The 12,130-nt window shown below is 38.7% G+C and overlaps 1 protein-coding gene across 2 annotated transcripts in view; it reads left to right on the forward strand.

The window, feature by feature from the left end:
- The window catches only part of Slc7a2 (solute carrier family 7 member 2), a 65,840-nt gene that overhangs the window by 16,173 nt on the left and 37,537 nt on the right, over positions 1 to 12,130 (forward strand). Inside the window, exon 2 of one of the 2 annotated variants that reach the window (XM_071610435.1) lies at positions 10,183 to 10,246. The exons of the other annotated variant lie outside the window; for it this stretch is intronic. Within the exon in view, the coding sequence (XP_071466536.1) occupies positions 10,241 to 10,246 (6 nt within the window). The 5' untranslated portion in view covers positions 10,183 to 10,240. The remainder of the gene's footprint in view (positions 1 to 10,182; positions 10,247 to 12,130) is intronic. 2 annotated transcript variants of the gene reach the window in all.

The following is a 12,130-nucleotide window of genomic DNA, read 5'->3' on the forward strand; positions in this document are numbered from 1 at the left end:
AGGATCTTAAACTTGATATGTACTAGTGTGTTAGTCTGCTCGAGGTGCTGTAACAAATACCACAGGATGGGAGGCTTAAACAACAGACATTTATTTCTTATAGTTCTGGAGGCTAATAGTCTGAGATGAGGGTACCAGGACAGTAAGGCTTTGCTTGCGGCTCTTTTTCTGACTGCTAGCTAGCCCTCTTCTCTCTATGCCCTTACATGGTAGAGTACCAGCTCAGACTCTTCTCATGGGGGATCCTTCCCACATGATCTCCTCTAACCCTAATTGCATCCCAAAGTTTGCAGCACCAAATACTATCATACTGGGGCATTAAAATCACACAAGAATTGGGGGAAGGGGGGAGTATGTAAACACTCAGTCTATAACTACTAGCTAGTAGTTGATCTTTCTAAGCTTTGGTTTTCTCATCTTTAAATTAGAGATAATAATTGGTACCTACCTCATAGCATTATTGGGTAATTTAGTTAGGTTAACCTATCTAATAGCCTAGTTCCTAAAACTGTGTTCCCTTGATAAAACTTGGGTCTCAGTAGTGGCACCAGAGGTAAATATCACAGCAATGGTAGTATATCTGTGTACATTTTATGAACCTGTCTCATTCCGGAATGTTTTTCAGATTTTGAATTGATGATCAAATTTTCATTAGGCAATATCAGACACACTTCCATATTCCTGCCATTTTCTCTTCCCCCTGTAGCTGCAAGCTTCCTGCCTCTACCTCTGGCTCCTCCCAGCCATTCTCCAGGTGAGCCTTCCTGAGGCTATGGACTAAATCATTGGGCTCTTCTTTTGCTTTATATATAGCTGTGTATTTTCAGCTGTTTCGTTGCTTCCTGATCTTTACTTCAAATCCTTCAGTCTCTTAACTTTTTTCACTGCAGCTTCATCTTGTCTCCCTCACTCACATCAAGATCATTCACATCAAGATAAGAGGTTCTCCAGGTCTTCAGAATATAGGCAGGCACATTATTATCTCTAATTTACAGATGAGAAAGACAAAAGTTCATGTTCAGCTTGTGGGATGCTGTTTGGTGAGTACTTAATACTGGGGACATTTTGAGATTTAGATAAATAACCAAAGCATTTTAAGTCTTAAAAATATTGGTTTTGTGTTACACATAGCAAATATGTTTTAGGATCGAATCCTCAAAAATAAAAACTTTATTATAGTATATGTTCCATCAAGATATATTTCAAAGCAGAGTCATCTCATGCTTGGGGAATCGTCAGAATCCATGTGTGTGTGCATACATGAACCCTTATCCTTAAATAAAAATCATAAGTATTATTCAACACAGAAATGTACTTTCACTCCAAAAAATTAAAAATATTTTATTATCTTTTTCAATTCAAAGGCAGGTAGTAAACTCTACAAAGGAAGGGGTCATATGAAGATGCATCCAACAGGCTGCCCTTCAGCTTTATCAAATGAGCATGCCTCGAGAATGAGGAGATAAGCTAAATACAGACATTGCTCTAGTGCAGGGCTCTAGTGATGGATGCCATCCACAGAGGTGTCAGTAGGGTATAATGGGCTGTCAAAGGAGGAAACCCTTCACAGAAGCCAAGAGGAAGTTTAATGGAGAAGCTGGGATTTGAGAAAGACCATGAAAGAGGTGTGAAAGAACATCTCCATGTTTAAGAAGAGGTTAAAAAGACATTGTTGTTGGGCTGGGGCTGTAGCTCAGTGGCAGGGCGCCTGCCTTGCACGTGTGAAGCACTGGGTTCCATCCTCAGCACCACATAAAAATAAACAAATAAAATAAAGGCATGCTGTCTACCTATAACTACAAAAAGTTTTTTTTAAAAAAAGACACTGTTGATTATGGAACAGCATGAGTAGAGAACTCCTCCTGTATTTGTATCAAGGTTACATATTTGACATCGAGATAAAGAAATGACACTTTAAGTAAAACTGTCTTAAAAAAAAAAAAAAAAAAACCTTCTAGAAATTATGGGACCTGTTGGCAAGAGCACACAATTCTCCTAGATCAAAGAAAGTGGAATGTACGGATCTGTGCAGAGGGGAGGGGAAGAAGAAGATTGTGGAAATATTTCCCATTTATTACTTGCTTTCTGTGTGCCAACGCTGTTTCAAACGTTTCACTTATATTGATTGATTTAATTCTGAGAGAGAAGTCTAGCTATATGGATTGAGGTCATGGTAGAGACTTTGAATGCTGGGGTAAAGAGTTTATGTTGGGGTCCCCATTGAGGTGTATGAATTGCAATAAGGAGTAATAAGCTCCTATGAAATCAGAACTATGGGGTGAATTTTAGATTGAAGGAAACTTCAATACTAAAAGTCCCCATAAGCAGTAGTAGTATTTGCAAATTTCCAAGTCCTTTAAGAAAGAGGATATATTTTTAAATGAAGGAACATGTTAGTTTATTTTACACTCCATTATTCATTTGTGACCACAAAACTGCTATATAAGATTTTTGAAAGTGTCTTAAAAGCAAATCAATTGTTACCTCTTTGAAAATTGTTTAAAATTTTCATCTAGAGCTAAGATACATGTTACTGAAATGACATTTTGTAAATCTATTTCAGGCTTAGCATTTTTGAGTTGGAATTTGATTTTGAAAGAAAACACATAGTACCATAATGATATTTACTCTGGCTGATTTGTTGATATTATTGATTAGGTTAATATATGCAAGTAACTACAATGTTTTCCTATTCATCTTTTGAATCTTTTTGTTTTGTTCTGTTTGGGTTTTTGTAGTCCCTGAGCCTTTTTAAGATTCTTACTTCTAGGAAAAATTCATTTAAAACATGAAATTGTACGTTTTGATGAAAGGAGGTCAAAGAAACGTTTGTATTTCGGAAACATGGAGGGAAATACTTGTAGAACTTAGGCAATGTTTGGTGTACTTTGTTTCTCCCCCGCACAAAAATGCTTGTAAATGACCTGTGCTTGTTCTTTGTGATTGATGGCAAGGGAACAGAGTGTAGGGTTCTAAGAATTTGCATCAGATGAATTTGGCAGTATTCTGCTAGTTCCCTGGTATTTAACTCTAGGCACAGTTTCTGTCCTGTTAGTTGTGTGCACTAAAGAAGTTACACTGAAAAAGTTCTACTGCTTGTCCACACTCATCCCTGCCTGACATCCATCTGGTGCCTCTGGAATTCCATTTCTGAGCTTCACACTGTGAAGACAGACCGGGCAGGACTTAGCCCAGAGAGGGGCTCCTCACAGGAAGGAGACGTGGCACTGGGCTGTGGCCTCTTTTCAGCTTTCTGGCAGCAAGTGTCTCATTAGCAGGGGGTGCTGGGACAGCTTGGCGAAGGAGGAGAACCCAAGAGGCGAAGGCTTGAAGGAAACCCAGCTCTGTGTCCACACCCACGGTGATGCATTGCTCATGAGCAGCCAGTGAAGGAAAAAATCAAACCCAAATGCGGAAGCCAGTTTCTCGGTGCTTTCATTTTCCTGTTGAAGGTTTTGTCAAGCAGCTCTCCAGGGAAGCCTTACCCAGGGCCATGCTTAGGGAACTTGCATTTGGAAAAGTTGTTTTGTTGTTGTTGTCTTTGTTGTTGTTTTTTAACAGAGGCTACAAAATGTTGTTGAGCCTGTGCCTTTAATGACTGCAGTGCCTGCAGCAACTCAGCCTCTGAGGCAGGAGGGGGAAATGGTCCAGGCTGGACTTGGGGCTTGAGAGCCTAAAAACCTGACTGACCACAAGATGCAGGGCTGAGCGTGTGTCCTGGGACTTGAGTGCATCCTGCACTTGTTTGTGCCTACCCGGGCGGGTGGTCCAGAGAAGAGACTGGGCAGGATTCTCTCTGTTTTATCCTGTTTTCTCAGACAATGAAATAGAGAATGCTGCTTGTCCTCCTTATCTGTTTCCCAGTTTTTATCTGGACATATGCATGAATACCTAAAATAAAGACTGGGTTCTTAGTCTCCCATGAAGCATACTGTGGCTACTGAAGCACTTCTACTAATATCCTCCCCGCCCCTTCCCTGCTGGGGATTGAGCCCAGGCCTTGTGCATGCTAAGCAAAGCAAACCACTGAGCGACATCCCCAGCCCTGAATTCTAGCTAATATCAAGTGAGGGGAAATGTCCTTTGTGACTTCTGGGAAGTATCCTTCAAAGGTGTGGGGGAGAGTATTTTCTTTATCCCTTCTGAGTTGGTACTGACTGGAATACAAATATGAGGACTGGAGTTTGAAGAGATTGCTTAGACCTTGGGGTTAATGCTGTATAGTGGAATAAGTGAGAAGGAGCTCACGTCCCTGATCTGTAGATCTCAGTAGATGAACTCGAGACCTGCCTGACAGGAGAGTGAAATAAGCTGCAGGTTCAAACCACTGCCATCTGGGTTTTCTGTCCCTGACATCTGAGCCTAATCCTAATGAATACAGGGGACTTGGTGGTAGAGGAAGTTAAAATGAAGATAGGCAAGAGGATTCAGATTTTCAGTATTGAAGAATTTTTAAACAGTAAACAGTGTTTAAAAAAAATAGAATGGACTAATAGATTCTGAGATGAAGGCATTAAAACATTTAGCACAATTATTCTAGGGTAGCTTAAAGGTCCTTTTCTCATAAAGTGGGGCATTTAAAAACTTGGAAGGTATTTGTTGACCTACAATCCTTTCCTCAGTGTATCCATAAACTTCCAAAATATTTGACTTTTAAAGTAGATTTGGGACTGACCTAACTAGCTCACCAGTCTGAATTGTGGTCAGATTTGTATGAGAGTTTCCTTTGAAATTCGCCTCATGGGTTAAAATTTTATCAGTTTTGTTTCTCATGGGTTTAAAAAGAGTATGGATTCTCTAATTTCTTGATTCAGAATTCCTAGCATGTTAGTCTGACACATTTACTTGTGTATTTGTTTATTGTTGCTCCCTGTGGGTTAATTTCCATGAGAGTGAGGACTTGGTTTTGTTTATGGCTCTGACTCTGACATTAAATGACTAGAATCGTGATGCACAGTAGAACTGATTGCCGTTTATAAGTTAATAAAACCATGTTAGGTGAGCTGTTCACATCATCTGTAGCACTGCTTATTTTTTGTTCTTTTAACATCAATCATCGAGGGAGGTGGGCTGAAGTCTCTCACTAAGCATGCATTCCTCAGTTTGTCCCCATATTTTTTTCAGTTTTTGCTTTATGTTTTCTGAAGCTGTTTTATTTTAGTACATCGCTATGGTTTAGATGTGATTTGTCCCCCAAGGGTTTGTGTACTGGAAGCTTGGGCCTCAGTGTGGCAGTGTTGAGAGGTGGTGGGACCCTTGGGAGGTGGGGTCGAGTTAGAGCTGGTCAGGTCATTGGGGTTGTTGCTCTTGGGGAGAGGTTAAGATAGTTCTCCTTGGACCCTGAATTTGTTCCCACAAGGTTGCTAGAAGAACAAGATTGGCCTCTCCCTTCACTCTGGATTCCTGTCTAGGCATGTGATCTCTTCTTCTTGCATGCACTCCTATCTTGATGCCATCCACCATATGAGGCCTTCACCAGAGCTAAGCTGATGTCTGTTCCATGCCTCTGAACCTCCAGAACTTTGAGTTAAGTCAACTTCTTTTCTTTATAAAGCTCCCAGCCTTACGTATTTTGTTATAATAACAAAACTGACTAACGTATACATAGAAATGTAGTTGAATTTATTCAACTAAATAATAATAATTTTAATTTTTATGTAATAGCTCTAATTATTAGGCCTTTAGCCTCAAAGTTCATCATATCTTATATTAACATGGTTATGTAATATCTTATTGACATAACTCTGCTTTCTTTTTTATTAGAATTTGCCTGAATTTTCTTTCTCTACTTATCAGCATTTGCCTGCTTGTTTTTTCTTTATTTATTATGATTATTATCCTATTTATTCTTTCTCCATCTATTTCCAACCTTTCCATATTCTTTTGTTTTGATATATCTCAGTTATGAGTTTTTTAAAAATTCAAATAGACGCTCTTTGGTTTTGATAGGAAATTTTGTAAATCATATTTACTGAGATTCTTGATCCTTTAGACCCGTTTCTATCATTTTAACTTATGTTTTATTTGTGCCCCATTTCTTACCTCCTTTTTTTTTCCTACTGTGCATCACTGTTCTAGTCATTAATGACAGAGTCATAAACAAAACCAAGTCCTCACTCTCATGGAAATTAACCCACAGAGAGCAACAGTAAACAAATACACAAGTAAATGTGTTGTACTAACTAACATGCACAGAACTTGGCATCGAGAAATTAGAGAATCTATACTCTTTATAAACCCATGAGAAATGTACACAAAAACCAATAAAATAAATTTTAAGCCATGAAGCAAATTTCAAAGGAAACTATTATACAAGTCTGGCCACGATTCTGTACTATTTGGATTTTATTATTCCATTTACTTCCTCTACTTCCTTGACTTATATGAACTCTATTTCTTTTCTTTTGGTGCTTAGATCTGAAGTTTGCCATGCATACTTTAAACAAGTCTATTGACTCTCTTTCCTGATGATAACCTATGTGTAATTATTGTGTTCCATTTTAGTTAAGGAATTCTTTAGCTGTGTCTAAGATGCCATTTAACTCATTTACTAAGTATTAAATTTTTCTGTGATTCTATTTTCCCAAGAGATCTCTTCAGTTATTTTTAAAATCTACCTGGGTGATTTCGTAAGTTTTCTGCTTTGATTTCATTTTTTAAAATTTTGATCTTTTATTTTCTAAAACTTTTTCTACATAGCTATTCCTTATGCTTAATCTGAAGTTTGAGGAGGGTTAGATATGTTGTTTCTATTAACTTTCACATATAGCATTTTAACTTTAATATGTAGTGGTTTATTTAATAATGTGTGTTTGGGATTTTTTGATTGTGAGCCCATATTTTGTTGAATTTAATGTGTAGAAATTCTGAAGTCCAAAATTAAGTGGACTTTCCTCCAGGGAGGATATACATTGGTATATAAAACATGCTAAATCTATTTTATTAGGTACACAAAAATGCCACTGACCTGGACCACTTGAGTCCTCTTTGTCCTGCCCTAGCACTGTAGTCTGGTTTCAACTCTCTCATCTGGAGGAGGACCTGCGGCTTCCTACTTGCCTAGGCATCTCTCCCCATCACATAAACTTTCTATCCACTCTTTTGCTTCCATCTCATTCATGCCCCCCGCCACTAACCTTTTGTGAAATTTCCCTTACTTTCTCCTGAGTGCTAGTCTATCACATTTTCATATATTCAGAATTTAATTGGGTTTTTGTAGGAAAGCTCTTCAGAGTATCCTACCCATACACTTCAGGAAATGGAAATCCCATGTAGTTGCCAAAAAGTAATAGTATATGGATATTTCTTAGTTTTAAGTATGTGTTATACGGGAAAGATATTCTTATAAGAATTAACAAGAGCCGGGCGTGGTGGTGCATGCCTGTAATCCCAGCAGCTCGGGAGGCTGAGTCAGGGGATCACAAGTTCAAAGCTAGCCCCAGCAAAAGCAAGGTACTAAGCATCTCAGTGAGACACTGTATCTAAGTAAAATACAAAATAAGGCTGGGGATGTGCTCAGTGGTCGAGTGCTCCTGGGTTCAAATAAAGAAGAAGAATTAACGATAGCATGTATTTGTAAGATTCAGCCTCTGATTTCTCAAGTCTCCTGACACTTAAAATTCAGGTTGAGCATCCCTAATCTGAAAATCCAAACTTCAAAAATCTAAAACTTTTTGAGCTCCAAAGTGATGCTCAGAAAGTTTAGATTTTCAGAGTAGGGATGCTCAACCAGTGAAAGTCTGCAGGTATTCCAACGTCACAAAATCTCTAAAGTCTGGAACACTTCTGGCCCCAAGCATTGCAGATCAGTGATACCCTATCTGTACATTTTTGAACCTGCCTTCAAAAGACTCTAATGTCTGTATGCTGGTGTTTGAGCATAAAGGAGCTTTATGTAAAGAGAGAGACTATTTATACAAAATCTCATGGGGACAGGGAAGGGATGAGGTGGCAGCTTTAGAGAACCACTCAGTCACAGGTCACCAGAACGCTGTGTGGAACAGGGAGACCTGGGTTCTGATCTAGTCTCATTAGTTGTCTGTGTGCCTGGAAAAAAGTCTTTGGGCCTGAGCTTTCTTCTTTAGTGATCAGCAATCCCTTTCATTGTAAGTCTTAACTTCTGTGTATCCGCAGTCTCTCTCATTAAAAGCAGGTGGTTTTTATACGTGGATTATTTTTGGTGTTCTGAGACAAGAATTTCAAATACATGACTTTGGTTTATTTTATAATAATAAATTAAGTGCCTGCCTTTTCTGCATTTCGCGTATCTATCTCATTGGATCCTACAGCATCCTTCCAAGAATGACACTGTGTTCTTCATTTCACCAGGAACTGAGAGGTAGAAACCTGTCTGAGGGCATCGAAAATCCCAAGCTGCTCCCACATTAGGTTGCTTTTAGGAGTTTGCTTTTATCACTTACCTGTAAGATCGGTGCATGGGTGGCAATATAACTACACCTGATTCTCATTAGAAATTTTTCAAGTGTTTAATTTTGCATGAGTGTCATCTTAAAGTTCTGTTCTATGCCTAGAGTATGGGAATAATTGTTCCGTTGTTGCCTTTGTAAATTATCCAAAAAAAAAAAAATTGCCTTTTGTTTTCTCTTTATCCCCACCTTAAGAATTAGTAAAAATAATTAGATGAAATGTTTGTGCATTTATGTATACAGTTGTAACTTGCACACCTAATCCTGATTTTTTTTTTCCTGGCTTGTTTGTAGCAGAAGTAACAGCCACCACGTGAAGTCAGGAACAAGTTCTTAGCCTCCATGATTAATATCTGTGATATCCATGTGCTTGCTTTTTTTTTTTTTTTTTTTAAGCAATAGCACCTTAACTTTTGGTATTGAAGAAGTCACCAAAAATTATTGATTGGGGCAGGAGTCAAGTTCAGACTCGGAACTTGACTCTGTCCCTGAAGTTAGATAAAATTGTAATCTAATATGGAACCCTTTCCCCACATATTTTCTCTACATTTGTGTTTTTAAAATTATCTTTTCATTATGGGTATTTCTCTAATTGGAAAACTATTTAGAAATCTTTTTTTTTTAAAGGGTGACTGATCTGACGCATGTATTAATTTGCTTATAGTAACCATTTCACTATGAATAAGTATATAAGAACATTATGTTGTATGCCATGAGAATATACAATAAAAAACCCAAACATGAAAGCATCAAGTGGCCAGAGATCTTAGTTGTAATTATTAGCACTTGTTGCATTTGCTTTTGATTGCCTAACAAATTGTCTTTGCGTTCACAGGACAATGTCCTAGGAAAGGGGCACCATTATAGATAACAGCTCCGGGTGTGTGAACTGCAGGAATGGCAAGTCCTGAGGGAAGCACTGGTGATACTGCAGGAGGATTTGTTTACTGGGATTTTAATTTGACAACTGTTTACCTTTAACTTATTGTGGTATAATTCTGCATGCTTCCTTAGTGATGGGCTGTGTGCGAGTTCACACTCGGGGCACATTAAGCAACTGGATGGTGCTAGAGCTGCAGATGATGAAACATTGTTTTGCTGCATGCAAAGGACATTCCTGCAAGCAGGATTTGTTGAAACCTTCCTATGAAAGATTCTTAAACAAACTTGGTCTTTGTTCACAGAAGATAAATGAAATAGGGAGGCTGAGTAGTGAGAGTTTGGGAGGTTCAAAAAATTGCAGAAGCTTTTTTTTTTTTTTTTTTTTTTATCTATAACACTTTTTCTCCTGATAACAGAAATAGTTTGCTTATACTCAAGGACATTCTCTAATGACTAGCTGGTGGACACAATCCATATAGTTACATTTTCAAAAGCAGATTTCAGAATACTCAGAGAAAACACAAATAGAACTCCATGAACTCTAATCCGGAAAGGTTATACTCTATGAGAAGAAGAAAAGACCACAATACAATTAAAATCCTAGTCAGATAACGAATGCTTAGCTTTGGAAACAGGAGGGGCAGATACGAGAGCATTCATGTCACTGTCACAGGAATTCATTTGAGGGGTTCATATTTAAGAATACAGCGAATAGTATGAATTTGTGAAAAAGTCACAAAGAAATGTTTTGAGTTTCATGAAATATTTGATCGTGAAGGTGAACAACAAAGGGTGAATTCTTACCTGGTAGCAGCAGCAGGTGACCTAGGCAATATAGAGCTCCTGAATCTCCATCTTCCTTCTGTCCATCCAGGAAGAATGGCCATCTGAGTAGAAGGTCGAGTGGATAACCATGAGAGAAGCCAAAGCCCATGCTGGTGAGAGAGAACCTAACTGCTTTAAGCTCGTTCAATTTTCAAATGAATTATATCCTGTGATATTAAGAGGATTTGTAGCTATGTGTGTGGAGCGACCACCTGTAATCCTGGCGCCCTGAAGTACCAGAAAGGAAAGAGGCAATCACCCATATTTTTAAACTGAAGACCAGTGTAGAGTCTGGAAACCACAGAACAGGGAGCTGGACACAGTTCATTAGCAGAATTGCAGCAATCTGTGGTATGTACTTGGAAAAGAAGTAACTGATCCCCAAAAGGCACCCTGAGTTTACCAAGAACAAATTGTGCCTAACACATTTCACATCCTCTCTTTTATAGTTATCAGACTGCTGTATTTGAGAAGCTTAAACATAATGTGTTAGGATTTCAGCAAAGCACTCAGCACCATATATTCTGATAACCTTGGGATAAGCTGGAGAGAAATGTGGATTTCTCCATAGGGGCATCATATGCTCAGGGTGTTGACTTATGGGTCAGTATCATATAGGGAAGTTCTCGGTGGTATGCCATAGTGATCTTTTGTTGCTCCGTCAGGCTTAACCTTTTTTGTCATTTACTTGGGTTAAGATCAGATTTGCCGTGGCACAGAGGTGGATGGCGTGTTTCAAAACACTGATGGATTTGCACTGCAACATGACCCCAAGCACTATAAAACTCAAAATGATGAATTTAGGTTTTAAGGTAGTGAGACAAAATAAAAGTCAAGGAACCCATTCTATACTGATACACCTTTTAAAAATGGTGGTACACACCTATTATCCCAGTAACTAGGGAGGCTGAGGTAGAGGATTGCAAACTTGAGGCCAGCCTCAGCAACTTAGGCCCTAAGAAATTTAGCAAGACCTTGTCTCAAAATAAAAAATAAAAAGGGCTGTGGCTGTGACTCAGTGGTTAAGCATCCCTGGGTTCAATCCCTAGTACCCTCCTTCTCCTCCAAAAGTGTAAAATAAATGTTTTTATTAGTGCATTATGATATCTATGTAAATATCTTTGAGAAAAAAGACAAGAAATTTAGTTGACTACAAACCAAGTACGAGCCATTCATTCATTCACTCATTCATTGAACAAATATTGACTGTATTTCAAAGACTGAGGACACTAGATGCAACAAATGAATACAATGTAGACCTTGATTTCAAGAAACTTGTAGAGCAACTTGTAGTCTAAAGAAGTGTATTAATTTCCAAGGATTGCCATTAAAAAAAAAACCAGTTATCTTAAAATAACAGAAATTATTATCTCACAGTTCTGGAAGGTACAGGTCCAGAATCAAGGAGACAGCTGAGCCACACTTCCCTGACACTGTGGTGGAGAATCCTCCCTCACCTTCCCTAGCATCGGATGGTGGCCGGCAGTCTTGGTGTTCCTTAGCTTGTAGCTTCATAACTCCAACTTCTGCCTCTGTTCATCACAAGACCTTCTTCCTGAGTGTCACATTAACCTCTTCTTAGAAAGACTGATCATAGTGGATTAGGGCCCACCCTAATGACCTTATCGTAAATTGATAACACCTACAAAGACCCTGTTTCCAAATAACATCACCAGGCAAGGTACTGGGATTTAGAACATCATCATAGCTTGTGGGAGGACAAAAGTCAACTCCTTAACAAGGAGGAAAGCAAGTAGTCACCTGTATACTATCTATGATAAAGAAAAAGTGACCTAAAAATACAGAGTAGGCTAGGGGTGTGGCTTTGTAGTGGAGCATGTGCTCAGCCTGCTTGAGGCTCTGAGTTTAGTTTGATGCCCAGCATTTTCCCTACGGAAAAACAAAACAATAGGGTGACCTGGTTTAGCAGGGGAGGGAGGTTTGTCCCGAGTGATTGGGTGCTCTACAGGTTAAAAAGAGAAGGAGCAACTTTCCAG

The sequence above is a fragment of the Marmota flaviventris genome, chromosome 3 (assembly GCF_047511675.1).
Source record: "Marmota flaviventris isolate mMarFla1 chromosome 3, mMarFla1.hap1, whole genome shotgun sequence".
In the NCBI taxonomy this organism is placed as follows: Eukaryota; Metazoa; Chordata; class Mammalia; order Rodentia; family Sciuridae; genus Marmota; species Marmota flaviventris.